Consider the following 24,200-nt stretch of genomic DNA (forward strand, 5'->3'; position numbering starts at 1 on the left):
GTGCCTCAAACCATAGAACCTCGGCTCCTTAGAAACAGGCCTTTTAACAACAACCGGGAGTGATGACCCATTGGGAAGGAGCAAGCAAGCAAACACAGGGCTGGAAGTCCCGCATCTGTGGTCCATGGTCATTTCATGAGATCTACAGATTAGATCACATTCCCCAGAGTCTCGAAGACGGTACCAAGGCATGCCAGGAATTTCAGAAAGCTTTACATCAAAATGGCTTCTCTTGAACATTTTCACAACCAAAACACATTGGCTTCAGTTGTTATCTGAGAACATTAGAGAAGCTGATAGCTGAAAAGGCAGATGTGAGCTCTGGGTCCCCACGGTCCCTCTGGGCTCTGGAGCTGTCACACATCGTGGGGCTCGAGACAGATTTGGGCCATTTGGGAGAAAGTTTCCTGGGAAGTAGCCAGGTGGGAGGTGGAGGGGAGCAGGGTTACCATGCGCCAGGGTCCTGCGGAGCTCCAGGAGACTGCGGAAGGAGAGGGAGGCCACGTGGGGCTTGCCCCAGCGCTCTGTCTCCTCCTCCACATCCTCTTCAAATTTGATCCAGCGAGCTGTCTCCCGCCACTGGGGCTCCTGGTTTTTATCCAGCAGCAACTCATTCAGCTCCACAAACACCTTGGGGGAGAGAAGGGAAGGCATTTTGGGGTACAGAGCCGGAGGCGGCAGCCCTGGGGTGGGTCTCAGGTGAGCGGCATCAGAGGGAGGTGAGTGACCCTGGAGAGCAGGAGCACGGTGGGTGGCGCACAGGCACACCAGTCCCACAGCCAGGTGGGACCCTCGACAATTGACTAGCCAATGAGACGTGGCTTCTCTCGTCTGTCAAATGGGAATAATACCCGCCTCAAAGGACTGTCAGGAGGGAAAAGGAAAAGCACATGGCATGCTACATGACTCACAGTCAGGGCTTGAGAAATGGCCACTGCAGACCTTTTAACAAGTGGAATGCTTATCAGCCATTCCACCGATAGGCATTCAAGAACTGGCAAATGAAGGAAGAGTGGTGGCCTCTGAAAAATACTGACTGGGTGGGGCCATGGAGGAACTTCTGGAGTGTGGGAAATGGCCAGGCAGGTCCTTACAACTGGCCACCGAGCTGGATGCTTCACACAGATGCAGCTTCCTGTACGTATGACACCTCCATAAAATGGGGACAAACACACACTGTGTCAGAGTTCAGGACCAGAGCCCTTAAGATGGGCAGCGTCACTAGGTAACCGAGTGACCTTGGCCAAGTCACAGCACTCTAGTTCATGGCTGTTGACCTATTGTCATCTTCACAGGTGGCTGAGAGGATCAAACAAGTACAGAGGCAACTAGGTTTTGAAAAATGAAGTGCGGTGCTATCCAGAGCCACCTTTAGCCCAAGGGGGGCGTTTATTCAAATCAGAAAATGGCATCTCTTACTAAGATGGTCATGCGACAAAAAGATGTGAATTATAACCACAATACTCAAATCAACGACGCCCACCACGGAAACGTGATCATGGTGCCTAAGTCAATAAGCTCTATGATGTGTATATGGCACTCTTGTGCAGTGTACAACCTTCACAACCAAAGGTGGCATCCCTGTGCCAGGTGCGGTGGCTCACGCTGTAATCCCAGCACTTTGGGAGGCCAAGGCTGGTGGATCACTTGAGGCCAAGAGTTGGAGACCAGCCTGTCCAACATGGTGAAACCTCATCTCTACGAAAATTACAAAAATTAGCCATGGACAGTGGGTGCCTATAATCTCAGCTACTCTGGAGACTGAGGTAAAAAAAATCGCTTGAGGGCCGGGCGCGGTGGCTCAAGCCTGTAATCCCAGCACTTTGGGAGGCCGAGGCGGGTGGCTCACGAGGTCAAGAGATCGAGACCATCCTGGTCAACAAGGTGAAACCCCGTCTCTACTAAAAATACAAAAATTAGCTGGGCATGATGGTGCATGCCTGTAATCCCAGCTATTCAGGAGGCTGAGGCCGGAGAATTGCTTGAACCCAGGAGGCGGAGGTTGTGGTGAGCCGAGATCGCGCCATTGTACTCCAGCCTGGGCAACAACAGCAAAACTCCGTCCCAAAAAAAAAAAAAAAAAAAAAAATCGCTTGAACCTAAGAGGCAGAGGTTGCAGTGAGCCAAGGTTGTGCCACTGCACTCCATCCTGGGTGACAGAGTCAGACTGTCTCAACAAAACAAAGGTGGGAGTCCTGAGGCTTGAGATTACAGCTGGTCTGAGAGGTAGGGGAGGGATCGTGGGGAGAAGGTGGATGGGAAGTTAATGGAGGAGCATGAAGCAGAGCATGGTACCTCGTGGGGCTTGTGAGGGGCCCGGGGTCGGGCTCGCGGTGTGGGGCCAGGCTCCCGCCCTTCCCGGCCACTCTGCGTTGAACCTTTTGCATTCTTCCGCACCAAATGCCGACGCACCCCAGGAACGTCCTCAAACCGGTGACCTGTGGGGGCAGAGGACCAAGGTTGGGCTCCCCTTTTCTCTTACTCCTTCGCCCCAGTGCCGGGTTTGGCCCATGCCCAGCACTCACTCTTCATGAGGTCTAGGTCGGCTGTGGCCAGCGTTTGGGCCTCGCTCTCATCCGTGGGGACCCGGGGCAGCAGTGCCTGCTCAGCCCCCGTCATGCTCCCGATGCGCCTCCTTTCCTGAAGATTGTAGCTGCGATGCCCAGGCTGGGCTTTAGGCAGGGGGCGCCCCGAGGCACCCCCATTGTCACCCCCTGCGGTGCCACTGGTCACCACCACCACCTCCTCCACCTGGGTTCTAGGCAGACAGAATGGCCGTGAGACTGAGAAAGCTGGCCTCTTCCCCAACGCCCAGCACCTACACAGGGGGCAGCTAGGGAAGGGGCCACATCAGACTCCAGGCCCTCCTAGCTCCCACTCCTGGGAGGCATGGGCATGGGAAGAGGGGGATTCTGGACGCAGACTGCCAGCATCCACACCCCAGCTCCATCCTTTTCCAGCTGTGCAGTCCCAAACGGTCACCCAAAGGCCCCTCTGATCATCCACTGAGAACGTCAATGCTCCTTAGCAGTTGGGGCTGAGGCCAGCCTTTTGTGGTGCCATGAGGGGTGAGATTCTGGAAAAGTCCCAATGCAGGGCCTGGCGCAAAAAAGGAGCTCAGGACGCTGCTTCCTGACAGTCAGTATTCACCCCCCTGCCCCCTCACCCCCTGGCACACCCCTAAGCCATGGGACTGAGAGGTTCACAGGGGCCTATGTTTAATCAAGAGGAATAAAGTCCGTGGCACTGGGCCTTTGAGACGGCAGACAGCTTCCTGCCCTGGGAGGAGGGGTGAGCCTCGGCCTTCACAGATGCCAGGCCAGCTTCTGCTCTCCCCTCTCTCTGCCAACACTGGGTGGCCAGGGCCCTGCCATGTGGTCCTATCCCTCTCTCTCAACATCAAGAGACCCCAGAGCTCCAAGCTCACGTCCCCTCCCATAACCAGGCTTTCCTAGCCCCCACGTACCCTGGCCCACAAATCCAAACCTTTCCTGCTGCCAGACTTTCTCGGAAGCCCCAACCTCCTCCTGGCCATCCTGGCACCTTTAAGGCCACTGTAACCCGCCCCCTGCATCTGTACACTGTCCCAACAGGTTTACGCGCTCCCAGAGGGGACAACATGCCCTTCGCTTCCTGCAGCCTTCACGCTGCCTGGCACCCAGAAAACAACAGATCCGTGATAGTAGTGACCTTGAGACCTAGTTCAAAGTCATTTCTCCAGGAAGCCTTCCCCCAAATGCCAATCGTCCACTGGTGCTGACACTTTGCCTGAACCAGCCACTGGGTGCAGTGACAACATGCTGATGCCACCTCATATGACAACGTTTGGTTTCCAACCAGAGCGTGTTGGCAGCTCCCCAAGGAGAAGGGGTCTCCTTTGCCTCTGGAACCCTGGGGGCCGCAGCAAGTGCTAGGAGGTCACCAGTCCAGTACCTGAGCCAGTGCTGGCTACTGGTCCCACTACACCACAGGCGGGGGTGGGGGACGAGCAAGGGCGGGGGGCAGCTTAGGCAGCGCTTGTTCTGTGCCAGGCTAAACCATACTTAGAACCTTAATTCATACCACCCTTAATCCCTACAGCCAAAAGTGAGAAAGGTTCTATTATGCTTGGTTCCGTGAGGAACCTGGGGCTTGGACAGCTTAAGTTGTTTGCCAGCTAGTGAGGGCAGAGCTGGGATTTGAACCCTGGCCTGGTGATTCCACCACCTCACTTCCCTAGCAGGGGTGGTGTCTGTTGGGGACAATGTTGATTGGGGTGTACTTACCCAGCCTGGGCCCCTTTGGAGGCCCGGGGAGTTGCCTCCTGGTGGGGCAGTGGTGCAGGGGGAGGTGGACTGGTCCTCTCTGCCTTCCGGTCAACACTGTCATCCTCTTGGAGGAAGAACTGCAACAGGGACCCATGTGGGCAGGAGTGACCAGGCCAGGGCCCTGACAATATCCCCTAGGAGCCCGCGCCCAGCGCACCTGCACTAAGGAAGGTGTGGAAACAGGGGACGGCTGCGTGAGTGCCCGGGCCCCCTCTGCCTCGATGGCCTCATCCTCATCTTCCTCCCCCTCCTCAATGGTGGGGGTTTCTCCTGTTGGGGAGGCTACCGGGCGCCTTCGAGGCTTCCGTCCTGGGCCCTGGGGTGTCTTGCGGCGGCGTGCATCCGGAGGCAGGTGGGTGGACAGCGGGTGATGGATGTGGTGGGAGGACTGGCGGTGGTCTGCAGGGAGGAGGGAGACTTGGCTGTGGCCAGCAGAGCACCCCTCCCCTGCCATCCTGGCCCACAGCCCCACTCCTCCCACAAGGACCCCAGCCCCTTTGCTGGATAGTCAAATGTGATCCCCTTGCCTTCTCCCCCTCCCCTGCCTGCCCCCTCACACTCAAAATCTTCCTCCCCATAGCTTCGGCCTGGCTCCTCCCCTCCGCGAGACCCGGCCTCCTGTAGTATCTCCTCAAACCGCTCCACGCCCAGGGTGCGGTGAAGTTCATCTTCCTCCGGCTCGGGGAACCCAGGCGTCCCAGGGACCAAGCTCTCTGGCTCTGGCTGTGAGGAAGAAGGCACAGAGAAAACACACAAGGCTTACTGGAAATTGTACCCCGAAACCTCACCCTTCCCAGTGCCAGAGACCCAGGACCCCCACCACCAGCAGCCATCTCCTCTAATGCTGGTGACTTGATATCCACTGAGCAGCTGTCCCTTCAAATATAGGGACCCAGGCTGGGCACAGTAGCTCACACCCATAATCCCAGCACTTTGGGAGGCTTAGGTGGGTGGATTGCTGGAGATCAGGAACTCAAGACCAGCCTAACCAACATGGTAAAACCCTATCTCTACTAACAATACAAAAATCAGCCAGGCATGGTGGCAGGTGCCTGTAATCCCAGCTACTCGGGAGGTTGAGGCAAGAAAATCACTTGAACCCAGGAGGTGGAGGTTGCAGTGAGCAAAGATCATGCCACTGTACTCCAGCCTGTGTGACAGAGCAAGTCTTCATCTCGGGGAAAAAAAAAAAAAAAAAAAAAGAAGGGACCCAGTCCCTCTAGTCTGTCCCGTCAAATGCAGGGACCCAGTGTCCCCCCAGCAGTGTCCCCTCAGATGCAGAGACCCAGTCCCCCTCAGCAGCTGTCCCCTAAGTTCTGAGCTGCCCCCACCCCAGCCCATCCCCCTTGGCTGTACAGTCAGTTCAGGGCCAGGGGAAGAAATCCCGTGTGTCCAGCCCTCTGCAGCCTGGAGGGAGGGCGTGTGAACCGGGAAGTTCACATGACAAGATAGTGAAGAAACTCCTGTTGGCCTGAAGACAACTGCTGAGCCCAAAAACTAACTTCTGGAGGCGCCCAAGCTAACAGATCCAGGGCCAGTCAGAGTCAAACAAACCCAGCCCCGCAGGGCCAGGAATGGATGCCCTTCAGCCCCAGGAGTGCTCCCCAAGCCCGTAGACCCCACACCTGGGCCCTGGGCCTGCTCCCCAGCCCCACCCCTCACCCCACCCCCACAGCCCCCACCTGAGTCATCCTACGGGCGCAGAGCAGTAGCCGGCACAGCCAGCAGGGAATGCGGCGTTTGCAAAAGCTCAACCCGGCTAAGCAGCAGCCGCCGGGCCAGGCAGCCTTGGTCCAGCCCCCCACCCACCCACGGTCTCAGCTCCAGGCACCGCCAAATATTTGCTCAAGAGCTTCTGGACCTGAAGGGCATCGGGATCTCCAAGGGCGGGGGTATGCAGCCCCCTCCATGGCGGTGCCAGCAGCGAGAACCAGGAAGAGCTCGGGGAGGAGGGCTGTGGCGAAGGGCGGGTCTTGGGGATGAGGTGGGGACTGGAGCAGCTGAGACTGGCAGAACACCGGATAAAAAAAGGTGAGCGGGCCAGGGGGTCGGCTTCTCCCCTCTGTGAGGAAGGCTCCTGCCCATCTCCGGGCTTCCCCAAGTGCTGGGCCCCACTCCTACCAGAAGCAGAACCGTGAGAGGAGGGGGCAGGGAGAGGCGCAGGGAGCTAGTCCCCTTGGGGAGAAAAGGTCGCAGACCCCTCGCACCTGAGGCCGCAGGAGGAAGTCCATGGCCGGCAGGGGTGAACCTGAGAAGGAGGGGGAGGGGACCAACCTGCGCCCCTTCCCAGTCACGTGCCCCTCTGAGCCAGAATGACCAATAGCGGAGCTGATTGTGGCACGGGGTTAATCATTAGACTCCTTAGGAAAATCCAGAGGGGGCCATGTGGAGCAGTGGCCACGTGGGGGCAGGGAAGGATGGGCCTGGGTGGCACGTGGGCAGGGGGTGTGGCCAGTCACAGCAGGCAAGCTCAGCTCAGAACCCTGACCAGTGCTCGGACTAGACCTGCACTTCAAGTGCCAGCCGGGTCTAAGAGGGGTCGCTGGGTGAGAGACCCAGGGTTCTCAAAGTTCCTCAACTGCCAAAGCTAAGCTACCTAGGTCTTCAGGTAACAGCCTCAACTCCCTCCCCAGCACTAGGAGATGCCTGATCCTCCCCACTACCCATCCCCCCACGACAATCATGCAAGGTCTGGGTAGGGATGGCAGCGCCCTCCGGTCTGCACACTCACACACACACACACACACTCACACACACACACTCACACCCCTGGTTGGAGAGGGCTCTTGGCTGGAGCATCCAAGGCTGCCATGGAGGGAAGGCTGGATGGAGAACTGGGGGCCACACTCACCGTGCGGAAAGAATCTGCGCCCGTGGCAGGGCGCCGGGGGGCGCTGCTCATGGCCGAATCTTAGCCCTTTTCACTGTCGCTGCGGCTTTCAGGGCAAGGAGGTGGAGGCATAACCTGGGTAGGGGGAGAGGCCCAATCACCACTGAGAGCCCCAGGACGGCAGCAGCCACCACACGCCCTCCACGCTGCTCCGGATCCTCCTATGAAGGACCTCAGAGTGGCCCTTAGCAGCTGCCACAGCACAGAGAGGAGTTATTTAAAGGAGAAATAGAGAACAAAGAGACAGGAGAGGACTGAGGCGAGGGGGGTCAAAAAGGGCCAAGAGACTGAGTAGCGGGAGAAGAGAGAAGGTGGGAGAGGCCGCAAGAAAAAGAGAGAAAGGAGTCAAGGCCCAGGCCTGGAAAGAAAGCAACAGAATGGGGTGGGGGGAGTGATCATGGGCCAGGGAAGGAGGGGAGTGAAGGCCCCGGCAGACACGGAGTACCTCAGGATCAGGGCACCCACCAGAGGTGGGCCTGAGACCAGAGAGGGTGTGGTGAGGAGGGTGAGACACCCCGTGGAGCCAGGCTGGGCTGCTGCGACAGGAAGCGGGCAGAGGAGAGGAAGAACTCTGGAGAGAGCCCAAGATGCCCCCGCAGGGAGGGGGCGCCCCCTCCCCAGTGCAGGCCGGCAGGAGGCTTCCCTCCCCCAGGTCTGTGGGGGCCAGCAGGAGGGAAGCAGAGTGGTTGGGTGGAGGGCAGGAGCTCAACTCCACTCACTCAGTGGGAGGGAGGAAGGCACAGAAGGTGGGCACGGGCTGGGCAGAGCTTTATAATTGGGGAGGGGCATGTGATGGGCTGGGAGGGGGTGGCCACTGAGCCTTGAGGTTCTGCCTCTGAGGGCAGTCTGGATCCCGCCCCCCTAGAGCCTGGAGCCAGGAAAATCTGAGTGGCAGGGCTGCCACCCTCCTGACTGTGACTACAGGGAGTCTTCGGAGGACACCCTGTGTGGTGGGGGCAGAGAAGGAGCTGCAGGGGGCAGCCCAATCCCTGCAGATCAGGGGCCCATTCCTAGTGGGTCAGCCTGGGGGGCACCCAAGACTGGCGGAAAGTGACAGTACCCATGCTCCCAGTGCATTGCTGGGGACTGGGGGTGCCCGACTTACGAGTAAGACAAGTCAGTGTTGGGTCCAACAGTATAGGCCTGGGGGGGTCACCCAGGATGGGGAGCCTGGCAACACAATCCTGGCAAGCACTCCAACTCGGCTAACCACACTCTTCCCCTCCCCCTCAGCAGGCCTTCAGCCAGGGTGGGTGGTGTGGATGAGCGTGGGGGGACCCAGTCTGGGAAGGTTGTGGGGAGTCCGCCCTGAGCACCTGCAGGTGCGTACTCCCACCTCAGGCTGTGCCCTCCACACTCCTCTGCGCCCCCTCCCCCGCTGTCCCAGAACACAAAGCAGCCTCTGTCCAGAGCATCGGTGCCGATAATCCGGGTGGGGACACATTCCCGGGACCAGCCCTAACCAGCCCAGAGGATTAGCATCTCTCCCCTGGCCCAAGGGATTAGCAACTCAGGCCCCCCACTTGTGCATTAACCACCCCCCAAGTGAACTCGTAAATTCCGCAGCTCTTCCAAGTGGGGCTGGCGGGGGAAATAAAGGGGGATAAAGTAGACCCTGGATTTCAGGCAGTGCCGCCCTTCACACCCAGCACGGAACTCCCCGCCTGGACAAGCCGACCCCGGGAGTCAGGTCCAACTCTCCGGGCTCGTCTTTCCCATCCCCACCCAGCTGCTCCCTCTTCTGCCTGACCCCTTGTCCGGACCTGACCCGCCACCCGCCTTTCCCCGCTTCGCCTCTCAACCCGGAGATTGGGGACGGAGGCCCGGGCAACCCCCAGTGTGGGCGCCCCTGGACTGAAGGGCTGTGCGGGGGGGCAGGAGGGGAGGGATGGTCTGGAGCCCGCCGGGGAGTGGGAGGGCCGGCGGCGTCTCCGGGAGACTACACCCTCCTGGTGGCAGGGGGCGCGGCACCCTGGCTTTAGGGAACTCTGAGACGCGCCCGGAATGCCCGCTTCCGACCAGCACTCCATCCGCCTCCCCATCCTTCTCCCCAAGACCTCGGTTCCCCGCGCCCCAGTCTCCGCCCTTTCCTCCACTTCCACTCCCTCCCCGCTCAAGTCCCGAGTTCCCCCCCTCTCCTTCCCCCTCCCTTCCTCCCTCCGTGGCCCCGGCCCTCCCCCGCCACCACCTCTCCGCTTACCCGCTCGCTCTGGACTTGGTGCCCCGGGGGTCTCGGGGTCTCTCCCCGTCCTCCGGCGCCCTCGCGCGCTCCCGAAGACTGCCCCGTGCCCACCCCGGGGCGCGCCCCCGCCTCTCCCAACTTCTCCCAACTCAACTTTCCCCCGCGCCTCGGGCAGGCCAGCCCACTGCGTGCGCGCCCCCCGGCGCACCGTGCGCGGCCCCGCCGCCGCGGCTGGGGAGGCGGGAGCGGGGGCCGAGAGCAGGGGCCGGGGCGGGGGCGCGCTTCCAGGCACAGCCCGGCAACAGGAGCCACCCCCGCGTCCCTCTGCCCGGAGAGTCTCTACTCAGGGCTCGGGCGTCCGGGGGATTCCGTCTCTTGGCTCCATTACGGCACCTCTGGGTGGAAAGGATCCCGCCTCGCGCTGGGGATCCGAGACAGGAAAACGCAGGCACAAGGATGGCCAGGAAATTCGGGGCGGAGGAAGTCGAAATAGAAACGTATCGGAGTCTAGATTTTCTTCCGCCCCCCCTCCCAAATAACCCCGTACGTCCAAGAAAGTCCCGTGCCTCCAAGAAAGCCTCAGGTGGCGAGCAGGTGAGAAGGTTGGCTGCCCAGTACCCGAGCTGACCTGGGAGAGGGCAACTTGTTAGGGGCCCCCCGCTTCCTGAGAGGGACAGAGATTCCCTGTGGTGGCCTCCTTCCTCTTGAATGGAACCTTCACACTGAATCAACCTAAGCCATAGCCATCACTTATCATTCAAGACCTTTGTATGTAGTTTTTGTTTGCCCAACGAAATCACCAAGTCTTCCAGATAAGGCATATACTTTTCCCTTCTTCAGTCGGCCACGTGAAGCATAGCATTGTGTATGCAAAAGCATTCAGATAAAAAGGAGTTAGTTAACATGTGTTTGGCAGCAACTCTGATTCCGGTGCTGAGGAGTGCTGTTTGGGATCCTTTTCCCTCGGTCCATAGCCCTCAAGAATGCAATCATGAGACAATTAGAGAGGCAATGCAAGGGAATCTATAATCAACTCCTTTAAGGGATGAGGTAGAGGCTGCTGCAAGTTGAGCATCTGTCTGTGGTCTTGTCTGTGGAGGGGGTTAACCAACCTGCCGGCCACACCCTGGCTGACTCCGGTGGGCTCTGCTCCGGAGACTGGGGTCTAGGGAAAAGACCCCCAGGGCTCCACCCAGCTTGCCTCAGAGTTCAGCGGCTGGAGTCGAGTGAGGACTGAGACAACAAACGGGGCGCAGCGGAGAGAGGGGTCTTTGGAATGTATCCCTCCACTAAAACCCAGCCTCAAAAAGGCACACCTGTTCTATTCCCAGCCCTGCGGTCAGCTGTTGCCTGTGAGGTCATCTTCGCTCAAAGGCACTCCCCAGTCAATCCTGGGGTCACTAGGTGGCTTGGGGAGAGGTGGAAACCTGTGCTGAGGTCGTCAGGAGGGCGTTGGGAACTCAAGGCCACCAACCAGGTCAGAGTTGGGCCGCCAGGGCCCGGGATCTAGGCCGCCAAACCCCAAACCCCTAAGCGACAGCGCTCCGCCCCCATCCCCGCTGCATTCTGGAACGCGTAGTCCCGGAGCGGCCCTTTTCAACAGGGCTGGGAACACATAAAAGAAATAACCACAGCGGGGCACACTGGGAACCGCAGCGCGGCTGCGGGGCGCCCGGAAAACGGACACGCGTGGCTCCCTGGGACTTGAAGTCCAGGGTTTGCCTCCGCATTGGAACCAGAGCCCGGGAGTCAAGTGCTGCAGAGAGCCTGAGCGCAGCCGGCTGGGGGTTGTAGTCTTCTTGTCCTCGGCCTCGGGCATTGAGGGGAAATCTTGCCGTCTTAGGACTACAAGCCCCAGAAGGCCCTGCGCGGGCAGGCGGGGCGGGGCTGGAGGCTGGGGTGCCGCCTCCTCTGCAACGCCAGGGCCAGTCTTAAAAACCGAGGGCCCGCAGGGTCCCCGCGGCCGCCGCGATGCAGAAATACGAGAAACTGGAAAAGATTGGAGAAGGTAATGGAATCTGGAGATGTTCCTGCAAGAGCTCCTCTGCGGACCCTTCGGCATTCCTTGCAGCCCTGGCTTTCTTACCGTCAGCAGTACCTACAGGCTCCGACCTCAGCAGCGGCTGCAGCCCTGGCCCCCCTGAGCTCAGCACTCCATGCAGACACCAGTCTTCCCTGTCTTAGCATTTCCCGCAGGCTCCCACTCCAACCTTAGCGTTCCCAGTAGACCCGACCTCCCAACCGCGACACTTCTGAATTTCTCACCCTAGCCTCAGCACCACTTGGACAACCTCACGCCGACCCCCAGCCTCGGTTCTTGCTGCAGACCCTCAGTCTTCTCCCAGACCCCTCCTCACTATTTCCAGATCCTTCATTATAATGAGCACTGCCTTCATTATAGTCATCCTTGCCCTGGCAGCCGCACTCCTCCTGCTGAGCGCCTGGAGCCTCCGCAGGCACCTTCTCCTCCCTCCCCACCTGCCACATCCTCACTCACAAAGCTCTCCCACCTGCCTTCATCCTGAATCCCTTCCCCTGCACACTCAGACGCTGCCTTTACCTCCCGGGGGGCATTTCCTGGGTTAGGGAAGGGTGGGCCATCCTCTCTCCTGACCCCTGATCTCCTTCCCCTAGGCACCTACGGAACAGTGTTCAAGGCCAAAAACCGGGAGACGCATGAGATCGTGGCTCTGAAACGGGTGAGGCTGGATGACGATGATGAGGTAGGACTGGGGACTGGGTTAGGGGCTGGGGAGGGGGTTGAGGGCCTGGGCTGGGTGGGATCTGACTGTTGCCCACCCGGCCCTCTCACACATGCAGGGTGTGCCGAGTTCAGCCCTCCGGGAGATCTGCCTACTCAAGGAGCTGAAGCACAAGAACATCGTCAGGTGTGCGGGAGGTGTGGCTGCTTGGGGGAGGTGGGGGCTGACCTGGGACATTTGTCAGGAAGACCTGCCTGGCTGAGCCCTTCTTTTGCCCTAGGCTTCATGATGTCCTGCACAGCGACAAGAAGCTGACTTTGGTTTTCGAATTCTGTGACCAGGTGAAAAGCAGGATTTGGGGGACAGTAGCTTTAGGAAGGTATAGGGACCCAGACTGAGGTTAAACTCTGTCCCATTCCTCCATTCATATCCTTTTTAGGACCTGAAGAAGTATTTTGACAGTTGCAATGGTGACCTCGATCCTGAGATTGTAAAGGTGAGGAGAGTGTTGGGGGACCCCTCAGGCTGGGGTCCAAGTCTGCCTTCAGTGTAAGCACTCCTTGAGCACCAAGTTTGGGTCCTGAACAGGCATGCTCTAGCGTGTCAGAGGATGAGAAAACCCTGTTTCTGCCCCGCAGGGGCTTCCTAGTCAGCATTTTCACGTGGTTGTCTTTGACCTGCACAGTGGCACTCAGACACCAGTCTGGCCGCGTTACAGGGACATCATATGATGTTGACACCAGTAACATCAATGATATTTACACCCGAGAGATGAGAAAATGAGGTTCAAGGAGATACACTCATTCATTCAACACATACTTACTGAATGCTTCACTGTGTGCCAGGTGCTCTTCTAGGCCCAAGATCAAATGCCTTGGTCCAGGTTCCAGGGGAGCCAGTCCTGAATGATACTACACCATGATATTGATGTGGATGGTCACGGTGTGCATACTCAGATGCGGCCAGGAAGGGAGGATCATGGGCTGGGATCCAGGCCAGATCTAGGATCCACCTGGCAAGGCCCATTAGGCTGTATGGTTCAGGAAGGTGGGGACCAGGGCCAGCTTGTTTACTGTTGTCCCTCAAATACCTAGCACAGTACAAAGCAGGTCCTGGATGGCAAATGAATGGTGTCACTCTGAGCCAGGTGCTGAAAGGTGGGTGGGGTGTAGCGAAGCACCGGGTGACGAGAGGAGCCGGCCAGTTGCTGGGCACGGTTATGTTCAGGGCATCTGACTCCCTGCTCCCTGCTCTTCCCTCAGTCATTCCTCTTCCAGCTGCTAAAAGGCCTGGGATTCTGTCATAGCCGCAATGTGCTGCACAGGGACCTGAAGCCCCAGAACCTGCTAATCAACAGGGTACTTTTGGGAAGAAGGTGGGGAAGGGGAGGATAGGACCAGAGCCTGGGGGAAGAGGACTGGGAGGATGGAGCCTGTGCTGCCCCAAGGCTGCTCAAAGGCCCTTCGCCATGTTCCCTTTCCATTCCCCTCAGAATGGGGAGCTGAAATTGGCTGATTTTGGCCTGGCTCGAGCCTTTGGGATCCCTGTCCGCTGTTACTCAGCTGAGGTGAGCTGGGAGCTGGGATGTGGGGTTGGGGGAGGGAGCCCCTCAGCTCCTACCCCAGGACCCAAAGCATTATTTTCCTCACCATTCTGAGCCTCCTCCTTGAACCTCCTCCCCAGCCCTCTAAGTGGGAGGTCCCTGTCGGGGGGGTCTCCTCCAGGTGGTTACACTGTGGTACCGCCCACCGGATGTCCTCTTTGGGGCCAAGCTGTACTCTACGTCCATCGACATGTGGTCAGCCGGCTGCATCTTTGCAGGTGACGTGCTGGGGCACTGCAGAGGCACCTTCTTTCCCGTTTGGGTTGACAAATAGGATCCGGAGGGTCTCTGCTGGGGCAAGGGAGGGAGGCCCTGGGATGGGCTGGAAGGTCAGGGGGTCCCTCAGAGTGAGAGGTCCTTCACATGTCACATCTTAGCCCCTCCCTTTCCTCCAGAGTTGGCCAATGCTGGGCGGCCTCTCTTTCCCGGCAATGATGTTGATGACCAGTTGAAGAGGATCTTCCGATATCCTTCCATTTTCCTCTGCCTCAAGCCCTCTGGGAGGGGAAAGCCCATGGAGTTTTAGCGCAATGGGCCAGGGCAGTGATGATATGGGGTGGGATGATAGGGTCCATAGGGCTTCTCCTGAGGGCAAGGGGAGAGAGCAGGCCTGGACGCCCTGATGGTCACAGAGCAGATGCACGCTGGAGAAGGTGCCACTTGTAGGACGGGCAGCGTGCCCTGGGGGACGAAGTCAAGAGGATGTCCCTCCAGGCGAGAGATGGATGCCAGGGTGAAGGAGCCCAAGGGAGCAGGGACACGTTTTGTGGGAGTGGGGCAGGACTGGTTCATGAGGACTAGGCCATCAGCATGTGGGTTAGACTAGTTAGCGATTGTCATGGGAACCAGCTGGATGTGTGAGTGACATGCTGCGGCTGCTTCTGTCAAGCCCAAGCCGGAGGGTAAAGGGAGGGTGAGAGAAGAGGGTAGTGGGTATGAGGAATCCCTCCCAGGAGGGGAAGAAGCCCTCACGCTGTTCCTGAAGATGCAGCCGTGGCCGTTTCCCCGAGTGATCCTTGACCCTGTGGACACGCTGCTGGGGACTCCCACCGAGGAGCAGTGGCCCTCCATGACCAAGCTGCCAGACTACAAGGTGTGATGGGGAGTCATGGGGGTCATGGTTCATCAGGGTCCCTCTTATTTCACATTCCTGGCAGCCTCCACCACTCCCCTGCCCCTGGTCTGACCGTCCCTGCCTCTCCACAGCCCTACCCGATGTACCCAGCCACAACATCCCTGGTGAACGTCGTGCCCAAGCTCAATGCCACAGGGAGGGACCTGCTGCAGGTAGGTGACCAGGGGTAGAGGGTGGGGCAAGACACTTGTCCAGAGGGACTACAGGAAGGCAAGGCTCTGGGCAGTGACCTGTCCTGAACCTGCCACTGCCTTTCCTCCATCTCCAGAACCTTCTGAAGTGTAACCCTGTCCAACGTATCTCAGCAGAAGAGGCCCTGCAGCACCCCTACTTCTCCGACTTCTGTCCGCCCTAGGCCATGGGACCTCTGGCCGCCAGGCTGGGGCCTGGCCTATTTAAGCCCCCTCTGGGGAGGGGCAGGACGGTGGGGGTGCCCAGTGTACTGTGCTCCAGCTGTGCTGGGCCCAGCCGGGGTGGGGTGCCTGAGCCTGAGTTTCTCACTCCCTTTGTGGACTTTATTTAATTTCATAAATTGGCTCCTTTCCCACAGTCTGGCTGATGTGGTGGTCGAGTGGCTCTGCAGGGGCCATGGGCTGGCGGGGGTCTCTGCTCTGGTACTGCCGGCTCCAATCCTGCTTCCGGCTCAAAGGCAGCACTTTGCTCTGCTATCTAAGAGGCTGTGACCCTCACCCCTCACCCCTGGGGCAGGGCAGCACTGTCACTGCACACTCCTTCCTCCCTCCCTCTGTCCAGGAGGACCTGACATGGTCCGTCTGGGCGAGGAGGCCAGTATCCAAGAGCAAGGACGGGCTCTCCACCAGGGTGGGGGGAGAAAAGCTGGGGCTCTCTCCCTGCGGTTTTCCATATCTCAGATGCACCTCCTAGGGTCTCTCTCATCATCCCCCATACCCACGCCTGCAGGCTGGCACAGGAGAGCCCCAAAGATATGGTATTATCAGGAACACCCCCTCTCACTCCCTGTTTGTCAGTTTCCCAAGGTTTGGGGTACAGTGAAAGAGAGGGAGATTGGGCCTATGGCTGGGGCCTGGTGTGTCCTTACTGGCAGGAGGGAAAGGGAGGGCTCCCCCCCCCCCCCCCCCCATGGTCTCAAGCCTGGGGCCTTTGGCTCTTGTGGGCAGGCTGGAGAGGCTGAACTGTTCCTCTGGAGTTAGGCCGTGTGCCACACTTGGTCCCAAATGTGGGAAAGGAGTCAGGATCTAAGGCAGGACACAGCTGTGTTCTTGAACGTGGAATCCGTGTCCCCCTTCCCCCACCCCCCACCCTCTTCTCCCTGCCTCTTCTCGCTGGGCTCTGGGCAGCAAGTTCTTCCAGTTACACCTTTATCGCCGACTGTGATTCTACACCTCACACCTAAGCCTGGGCTTGGAGGGTAACTGTTCTCCTTTCTCTCTGCGATGTCAGTCTAGTAAACTCAGACTGAGGTGTAAATGACTGAAAACCTCTTACTACCATTCTACCCTAGAGATTCATGGGGGTTCACGGGCCCAGCTCCACATTTCTGAGGCCATGTCCAGCTGGATGATGGCTGGCAGAAGACTTCTGATGCCTGAGTTGGGCTGACCTCAGCCTGTAAGAAGAACACCTGAGGCTGATGCATTGGGACTTTATTTGGGGTGAAGATGGAAAAGCTACGTGCAGGCTAGACATGTCCAGGATGCCAGGGTGGGGCTCCGAGGATGCAGACAGCGGGTCTAGAGCCGAGTGACAAGGTAGCAGGTGCGGTGGGACGCTGAGAGAGTCTTGGTGACGGCACAGGGAGGGGTGGGAGGTCTTCGGGGACAGAGCATAGTGCTGGGGTGGAAACCGGCATAGCCACTGCCCTGGGCCTGCCCCTGCCCTCCTTGGCTGCCCTTCCTCCCTTGATCTTAGGGGGCCATTATGTGTTACCTGGGGCCCAGGCTGAGTTGGGGAACTTGGGTTCGATGGCTGCCCAGCCCTTCCTGAAGCTGTGGGAGGAGGAGAGGGTCAGAGGTGGGAAAAGGTCCTCCTCCCAGGTACCAGTCAAGATCACTGCACACCCTCCTGCCTCTGTTTTTCCTCAGCTGGGGTGGGATGGTGGTCTTAGGCTTCAGGGGTGGGGCCTAGCACCCTTGGAGCTGGCAGGGGCTCCAGAAGAGGGGCTGTTACCAGATTGGTGCTGGAGTGCCTTTGGGAGGGCCTTCGGTTCCAGAAATATCCCAGGACCTTGTCTTGGAACACCTGAAGGCAAGCAGGATGGGAGGCGGCCGGTGCATGCCTTACCCTGATCCTAGGGGCCCCGATTCCCACCTCCCGCCTCCCGCAGTGGGAGCCCTGGCCCACCTCACAGAGGTAGTCTAGGATCTCGAGGATGGTGAGCAGGCTGGCCCCGATGAACAGCCCCATCTGGCCCCCAATGTCTCCTGTGGAGACAGGGTCACCCTTCAACTCACAGCCACCTGCCTGCCCACACCTCCCCAGCCCTGGAGGCCTTGCACACATACCTAGCAGCTCCGACATCTCATAGGCCTTCTTCTGCTCCACGGTCTCATAGTTGAGGGCCTCAAAGAAGACCTCCAGGGCCAGCACGTTCTCCCTGAGGACAAGAAAGGCCTCAGATGTGTGCTGGCCACTGCCTGGTGCCCACTGCTGGCAAGAAGCAGCTGTAGGTTCTCCCACTCCTTTCAAGAACCCTGGGAGGGGCCGGGCATGGTGGTGGCTCACACCTGTAGTCCCAGAACTTTGGGAGGATGAGGAGGGAAGATCTTGAGGCTAGGGGTTTGAGACAGCCTGTGGCCTGGGCAACATAGGGAGGCCCGCTCCCTGCACTCCCCTCCCCCTCCGCAACCCCCCACCCCCTCCGCAACCCCCCACCTCCGCCGTCTCTGTTTTTTAAAAGTAAAGATTTTTAAAAAGGAAAAAAACACTCCTGGGAGGGGGCGTCAGTATCCCCCGGGGGCAGAAAGGTTAAGCAACCAGCACGAGCCCCAGAGCCAGTGAGGCTGTAGAGGCTGCCTCCGCCCAGGCTACACGCACGAGGGCTCCAGCCCGCCCCGCTCCGCTCCACCCCACCCCATCGGGAGGTCCCGGCTTGGAGGCGCCCGCCAGCCCCGCGCGGCTCACGCGATGTAGGCCTCGCTGCGGTTGAGTTTCCGGGACAGGAAGCGCGCGGCAGAGCGGCTCGGCATCCGCACCATGGAGAGCTCCTTGGCGTAGCGGGTGCTGGCGCACGGGTTGGGACAGGCGCAACCGTCCTTGTGAAGCATGGCATCTGCAGGCCACCGGGGCGCGTCAGCCACTTGCCCTGCGGGTTAGGGGCCCGGGCCGAGCAGGGCGGACGGGAGGTGGGGGAGGCTTGCCGTTACCTATGGCAGGGTGGGCACAGTCCTTGTACTGCTGGGGGTTGCACACTGGCGCGCCGCCTGCGGGTGCCGGGGAGACGGCTTGAGGAGCAGCCCCAGCTGCTTGGGCCCAGATCGCTACGGGACGTGGATCCCAAATCCTCACCTGGCATGTACATCATTCGGCAGCCACATTTCCGAGCCACGTAGCGGGTCTCGCAGACCAGGCGACACCCCATTAGGCTATAGGGAGGGCTGGAGCTGGGGGAACCCAGGGGATCAGAGGGCTCTGGCTCATAGTTGGGGTTCAGAGATACTGAACTGCAGTCGCCCCAGGGCGGTGGCAGGAAGCTCAGCTGTGGGGGGACAGGGTTAAGAAGGCTTTCCGCGAGAATGTGAGAGGTCATCTGGGAAGAGGCCCATGGACAGGTCTGAGGAGCTGAGGGTTTAGGGTTCGAGTTGGTGTGGGCTTGGAGGGGGTGTGGAGGCACACGGGAGGGTACCTGCTGCTGCTGGCAAGAGATAAAGGTCTGGAAACCTGGGGACACCCCCAAGCCCAGCTGGTCGATGATGGGCGGCTCCTCCTGGCTGTGGATCTGCACTTTGATCCCCACCTCAAACGGGGTCTCGTCTGTTGGGGAGGGGCCTGTGAGGCCTGAGACCCTGTGGTCAGGTCTCCTCCCCAACCAGATCAGACCTCTCACTGCAGACCCCTCTCTCCAGGACTGGGATGAGCCAGCCCAGCCCCTTTCACAGGTCCTGGGGAACACCCTGGCACCTCCTCTCCTTCCCCTAGCCTTTTGCACCCAATCCATGCCCTCCCCCAGCCTTGTTCGTGTGCTCCCTACCATCGTCTTTCCACACGGGTAGATACTCCTCCTGCTGCACGTCCAGCATGAGGTCCAGCCCATTGCCTATGCCACCTCTAATAGTGGTGAGGAGCTCTGCCCCATCAGTGCCAGAGTTAAACGTGTAGCACTTTCCCATCCGGGTGAAGACCTGGGGTGGGCAGACAGGGTGACCACTGTCTCCCCCAGGCAAGCACATGGTCATGGGACCTTGCCCTGCCTCATGCTCTGTTTGTGCCTCTTCTTTGAACACTGAAGCCCGCATCTCAATGCCCCCAGCCCCACACTCCACGTGGGCACATGTTGCAAGCCCATCACCCCAGCTCCTCTGCCTGCCATCCCCCACCAAAGCCCAGGGCACAGCCTGCAGGTTTTGCCGTGTTTCTCTGGGGACTCGGGGAAAAGGAAACGGGCTGCTGTGGCTCTCCACCGGGGTTGGCAGTATGTTGAAAATTTGGAGGGAAAGCAAGCCCTGTCCTCCTGGCAGAGGCAGAGGTCTTCTGCCCTAGAATGGTCCCACAAGGGAGGATCCCCAGCCCCAGGAGCAGGGTCTCCACAGGCCAGACCTCAGGCTAGAGCCAGCCGGGGTCAGTGTGGTCTCACATGCTGCCCTCGGGTTGGGAGACAGAGAAAGCCCCAAGAAGCACAGCTTCCTGGGCTGCACAGAGTGGCACTGGGGGCTGTGGAGTCCATGGCTGGTAGGAAGGAACAGATCCCCTGGCTTTGGGGGAGCCTATGCTGGCTAGGGGATTGTGGGTGCTGGGTAGGGACTGGCTGGCCCTCAGGATCCCTGGCAGGATAGGTAGGGAGGTCAGCTCACCATGGTGAAGTTTTCAGGCCCACAAGGTTCGCCACGGAAGCGACAGTCCAGCAGCATGTCGTCCAGGGAGTGCCCAGCACGGTCATAGAGTTGTGCCATGTCGAAGGTGGGACTGGGCATGAAGCCGGGTGGGGCAGGGGGCCGGCCCAGGGCACGCAGGAAGGTGGAGTGCTCTGCGGGGTCCAGGCCCAGCAGCGCGGCCCCGGCCCAGTGGAGGTCATTGGGTGTGAGGCGCGAGCGGCGCAGTGCATTGATGTTGCACAAGGTGACAGCTGGGAAGACAAGTTGGTGGCTTTCTCGCTCGTCCAGGGCAGTCTGGTGGTGGTACTCCCTGTAGTAGCGCACCCTCCCAGCCACCTGGTAGAGGAAGGTGACCACTGACAGGACCACGGCCGCTGCCCACATCCCCCGGCGCAGACTCAGGCTGCCTGGCCCGAAGATGTGGCCCACCCCATGCATCGAGCAGTTGCTGGCGAACACGCGGATGTCCGAGGCCGGCCGCCGGGCCTCCTCCGGGCCTGAGGTGGGCTTCATGGCCAAAACTCAGGAGGGGGACTAGCTAGAGAGGCTTGGACGGAGTGAGAGAGGGTCAGTCAGGGGGCTGAGAGGGCTGAGATAGGATTCAGGGGGCCAGGCGAGGAGAGGGTGGGAGAGAGCCAAGGCTGGGAGGCAGGGAGGCACTAGCCTGGCAGTGTTGGAGGAGATGATCTGGCCCGTCGGTCCCGCTCAGCCTTCCCGAGGAACACGCAGTGGGTCCACTGGGCTAGGCACTGGGCTGGGGACTCGGCAGCAGACCAGGTGGGATGCAGCTGACCGTGGCAGGCAGGGGCTGCGGAGGGAGCCGTGCTGAGGCGGTGCTGAGCCGGCGCTGCCGCAGAGGATTGGGTTTCAGCAGTGAGGGGGGAAAGGGGGCTGGCAGAGCAGTCTGGTGGGTAGGGGAGGTCCCTGGGGCCCCAGGCTGAGCCATTAGTACAGCCTGGAGGGGGGCATGGCTGTCCAAGATGAGAGGCGCCAGGAGGAAACCGCAGTGATCCTGGGGAGAGCGTGAGGAAAGCCCAGAGGTAAACTGGGCCTGGAGGTGCCTTGCGGCCCCCTAGGTTCCCAGCTGCAGCCCCTGTATACCAGCCCTGAGGGTTAGTCGTTGACCCCTGCCTAGCTCCTCTCTCCTTTCGCCTCTCCGGCCTTCCCTCTAGCTTCACCTACGATTATCTGTTCCTTCACAAAGACCAGAGCTGGCTCTTGACCAAGCTGGGAAGTGGTTGGAACATTGGCATCGGCAGATCTCTTCTATGCCCCCAGCATCTCAGCCTACACTGCATGCCCAGGGCCCTCTTCAGGTCCCACTTCCAGGGTCCGTCTGTCTCCTAAGTGTCCCTCTCCCCCTAGGGAGTCAGAGCCTACCTCCCCACACTCAGGCCCTCCCATTGAGGATGTTGGCCTCTACCACAATGGTTGTGGGCCCACCTGCCACCCCAGGTAGAAAGAACATGGCGCCCCACCTGCCACCCTCCAGGGTACCACACGAGTACTCCACCTGTCATCCTCCCGGGTACATGAGTGCCCCATCTGCCATCTCAGACACAACATGGGTTACCTGTGATTTCCCATCTTACAATGCTATAACCAGGACCTGGAAAAGCTTCATTTTTCCAAGTGGCTGCGTACCACCTGTTATGTGCTTATACCATCATTCATTCAATGACTCCCCCACTGAGGAGCACTGGGGGTTTCCAGTTTTCCCATTACAAACAATGTTGCCATATCAACACAGAGGTGAACTCCCAGGAGGGCTGCTGGGCCAAAAGACCACTGGGTTGGTCATCTGATAGATGACAGTTTCCCCCACAGGAGTCATGCCATTTTGCACTCCCACCAGTAATGTGGGAGCAGGTCTGCTTCGCATGGGGCTTTTCTGGAGCTGTCAAGCCCTGAGCTTGCATGGTGGGAGACAGTGAGCCTGGAGAGGGCAGGGCCGGCGCATCTGACCTAAGACGCTTACAGTGATCCAGGGGAGAAGGTGATGGGTTGGAGGCGGGGCAGGCTCCCAGAGGCTGGGGAGGGACCTCCAGAAGGCAGTTACTTTTGTGAGGTAGTGCCAGCTGACCTGCAGTGGGATGAGGACGTTGTGCGGACCCATGGCCCTGGGGATGAGGTGCAGTTCTGGGAGGAAGCCCTGACCTGCAGAGAACCAGGCAGTCCTCATCGGTGTCACACTGCATTTGGCTAAATGGTTGTCTGCCCCCATGTATCTGAGAGTTAGAGGACATTCCCTGTAGGCCTTTGGGAAAGCTGGCTCACTAATTTATTACTGAAATTTATTTCTCTTCTATCTTTGCCCAAAAAAGTACCTGAGGCCGCCAGGCTGACTTTGGTGGGCTTTTTTGACCATGAGTGGTAGAAACATGGTTCTACCAACCAAATGTGTGCACACACCATGCTGCGGCTGCTGGGCCACCTGTCTGTCCTGCCAACAGGACACAAGCTTCACGGGGGCAGGGGCTGTCCTCATTCCCCATAGTGGGCTCAGTGGCACATGGCAGGTGTTTCATTAATAAACACTCTGGAAGGACTGAGTACCATGGTTACAGCACAGCACTGCACTGTGCTTTGCAAGTATTTTACTGAAGATTATCCCACATACACTCTCAAAACAGGCATTCCTCATCAAGCACTGCTAGGCTCCGGCTCTCCACTGTGGAGCCAAGGCTGAGGCGAGGTTAGGCAGATGGCATGGCTCTTGCAATCTAGCTCTTCCAGCTGGACTAGCTGTGGGGTTTAACTGCTCCTTTAGTGGGCTGGTGGAGGGCTGGATTTGAAGAAGCTGCCCAGATGTAAGGAGAGCCTCAGAATCTGGTGTCAGAGGCTTCTTGGGCAACCTGAGGCTGGTGACTGAGGGGGTGAAGCAGGCCTTGGCTGGCTGGCTGCCTGGTGCGGGAGGGGTCAGGCCAACAAGCAGGGCCCCCAGGCAGGGCTCACGGACTTGCCAGGAAGCTGAGGCCTGCTCCGGGCTGCCCTAGGGAGGGGTTTAGCTGCGAAGCAGCCAGGAGCCAGCCCCAGGCTCTGCTTCTGGGCCTCCAGCCTCTGATCTGTCAGGAAGTGGGATATCAAATCAGGGTGGATGTGGGCCTGGGGTTTTTGGATGGCTTGTCCCCACAGTAGCACCTAGTTCTAAACCATACACCCACAAGAGCCTGTGGGTCCCACTCTGGCTCCTGCACACAAACTTGAGCCACTTGCTGCCTCTTCCAGGCTGGCCTCCCCAGCACCGGCTGCTCCATCAGCAAACTGCCACCACCCCTGAAAGAGGGCACTGACTGCCTTTCTTTGCACAGATAAATCCAGAATGCCTGGCTGACTGTGAAGGTACAGGGCAGGTACCCCCTCTTCCCCTGCTCAGGGGAGCAGGGTCCCGTATAGTCCCACAGCCTTGATGTGGCTGGAGGGGAAAAGGATCCCAGCAGGAAGTGACGGCGGTGGGGAGGGCCAGTGCATCCGCAGCAGGGCAGGGGCATGAGGTCCTGGGGCACCAGTTCAGCTAAGGCCCTACCTGTGTGCTTTTCCAGGCCTCTCTGAAGCCAGGTGGAGCCTAGCCCTCATCCACAGACTCAGGGCCACAGGCGCCTGTCACTCAGGCTGTCTGCCTTCCCCTTTTAAGGTGCGCCTCCCAGACCTTGCTGTGGAGACTGGCCTGTCCACAGCCGTACTCTCCTGGACCAATTCTGTACTGGATTCTGCAGTAGCTGCTCCATTGAGCTCTGTACTTGTCAGCACTGTGGGCAGGAAGCCGAGAGCTCCAGGTGGGCAGCAGCCCATCCTATCTCCTTCAGAGCTGGGTGTCCTTGGTGTAGAAGGAGGCGGGTCCACCATCTCAGTGGGTCAAAGACTCCAGTCACACAGGGCAGGGCCAGCGGAAGACAGCCAGGCAGGCTGGTGCTTACTCCCTCCTATCCTGACCCAAGAGTTGGGCCCGGTTAGGCCTGTGTCCATCAGGGGTAGGAAGGGGAGGCGAAATCTAGACATCAGGACTATATTCCCCGTTCAGGGAGAAGGGAGGGAGGTTGTTTGGAAGATGGGGACTGTGGGTTCTGGGGTGAGCCAGGGGATAGGCTCCTTTTCCCAGGGTCCAGTGAGGCAGTCAGTCTAGGGAAGTGAGGTCCTGGCAAGGGTGTGGTAAGAGCCTGGGTTTGAATTCCCAGCCCATGTCAGACCCTGTTTTTTAAAAACTCCCTGGCGCTGCAGGCCTGGCCAACTTGAGGCTGTTGGGTGGGGTGGGGAGACTGGGCAGGGCGTCTCTGAGAGGTCTGGAGGGGTCTGGGCAAAGGGAGAGAAGAGTGGAGGTGCCTTGCGGAACTCTGCCTCTGCCCACGTGCAGCCCAGTGACTCTGGTGGACTC

The 24,200-nt window shown here is 59.4% G+C and overlaps 3 protein-coding genes across 8 annotated transcripts in view; 1 reads left to right on the top strand and 2 right to left on the bottom strand.

Moving 5' to 3' along the window:
- SLC4A2 (solute carrier family 4 member 2) overlaps nt 1-9,585 on the bottom strand; it is a 17,661-nt gene extending 8,076 nt beyond the window's left edge. Inside the window, exons 1-8 of one of the 3 annotated variants that reach the window (XM_032244992.1) lie at nt 9,398-9,585; nt 7,159-7,272; nt 4,865-5,030; nt 4,465-4,706; nt 4,266-4,384; nt 2,526-2,758; nt 2,296-2,438; nt 450-630 (exon numbers count right to left, since the gene is read on the bottom strand). In XM_032244992.1, the coding sequence (XP_032100883.1) occupies nt 450-630; nt 2,296-2,438; nt 2,526-2,758; nt 4,266-4,384; nt 4,465-4,706; nt 4,865-5,030; nt 7,159-7,209 (1,135 nt within the window). In that variant the 5' untranslated portion in view covers nt 7,210-7,272; nt 9,398-9,585. Of the gene's footprint in view, nt 1-449; nt 631-2,295; nt 2,439-2,525; nt 2,759-4,265; nt 4,385-4,464; nt 4,707-4,864; nt 5,031-5,989; nt 6,723-7,158; nt 7,273-9,397 lie in introns of those variants that run through there. The other 2 variants (XM_032244993.1, XM_032244994.1) reach the window with 2 other exon arrangements.
- Nucleotides 9,586-11,240: 1,655 nt separating this feature from the next.
- On the top strand, nt 11,241-15,370 carry CDK5 (cyclin dependent kinase 5). Its single transcript, XM_032245014.1, has 12 exons — nt 11,241-11,387; nt 12,014-12,102; nt 12,200-12,267; nt 12,362-12,422; nt 12,521-12,577; nt 13,344-13,439; nt 13,574-13,648; nt 13,806-13,902; nt 14,080-14,149; nt 14,717-14,777; nt 14,891-14,971; nt 15,088-15,370. The coding sequence occupies exons 1-12, from the start codon at nt 11,351-11,353 to the stop codon at nt 15,172-15,174; spliced, it is 879 nt and encodes a 292-aa protein (XP_032100905.1). The 5' UTR covers nt 11,241-11,350; the 3' UTR covers nt 15,175-15,370.
- A 1,059-nt stretch (nt 15,371-16,429) lies between these two features.
- Nucleotides 16,430-22,446, bottom strand: ASIC3 (acid sensing ion channel subunit 3). Of its 4 annotated transcripts, XM_032245010.1 has the most exons (11): nt 19,808-20,926; nt 18,988-19,138; nt 18,643-18,770; nt 18,306-18,495; nt 18,164-18,220; nt 17,922-18,069; nt 17,303-17,394; nt 17,142-17,221; nt 16,968-17,039; nt 16,728-16,786; nt 16,430-16,610 (listed from the first exon to the last, which is right to left on the bottom strand). In XM_032245010.1, the coding sequence occupies exons 1-11, from the start codon at nt 20,339-20,341 to the stop codon at nt 16,532-16,534; spliced, it is 1,590 nt and encodes a 529-aa protein (XP_032100901.1). In that variant the 5' UTR covers nt 20,342-20,926; the 3' UTR covers nt 16,430-16,531. The 4 variants fall into 4 exon arrangements, 3 of the variants coding, with proteins under 3 accessions (XP_032100901.1, XP_032100899.1, XP_032100900.1); XM_032245008.1 differs by having other exon boundaries at nt 18,306-18,770; nt 19,808-22,336; XM_032245009.1 differs by lacking the exon at nt 16,968-17,039 and having other exon boundaries at nt 16,433-16,610; nt 18,306-18,770; nt 19,808-22,446.
- Nucleotides 22,447-24,200: the final 1,754 nt, after the last annotated feature.

The sequence above is a fragment of the Sapajus apella genome, unplaced genomic scaffold (assembly GCF_009761245.1).
Source record: "Sapajus apella isolate SASKATOON/1434 unplaced genomic scaffold, GSC_monkey_1.0 scaffold56, whole genome shotgun sequence".
Classification (NCBI taxonomy): Eukaryota; Metazoa; Chordata; class Mammalia; order Primates; family Cebidae; genus Sapajus; species Sapajus apella.

What these genes read in the sequence shown, in the direction of transcription:
- ASIC3 (XM_032245008.1), bottom strand. Translation starts at nt 20,341, where the DNA reads ATGAAGCCCACCTCAGGCCCGGAGGAGGCCCGGCGGCCGGCCTCGGAC. An exon ending in GGCCTGAAAACTTCACCATG is followed by an intron (nt 19,139 to 19,807) that starts GTGAGCTGACCT and finishes TGCCCACCCCAG; the next exon opens with GTCTTCACCCGGATGGGAAA. An exon ending in GGCACTCCAGCACCAATCTG is followed by an intron (nt 16,787 to 16,967) that starts GTAACAGCCCCT and finishes CTCCTCCCACAG; the next exon opens with CTTCAGGAAGGGCTGGGCAG.
- CDK5 (XM_032245014.1), top strand. Translation starts at nt 11,351, where the DNA reads ATGCAGAAATACGAGAAACTGGAAAAGATTGGAGAAG. An exon ending in GGCTGGATGACGATGATGAG is followed by an intron (nt 12,103 to 12,199) that starts GTAGGACTGGGG and finishes TCACACATGCAG; the next exon opens with GGTGTGCCGAGTTCAGCCCT. An exon ending in AAGCACAAGAACATCGTCAG is followed by an intron (nt 12,268 to 12,361) that starts GTGTGCGGGAGG and finishes CTTTTGCCCTAG; the next exon opens with GCTTCATGATGTCCTGCACA.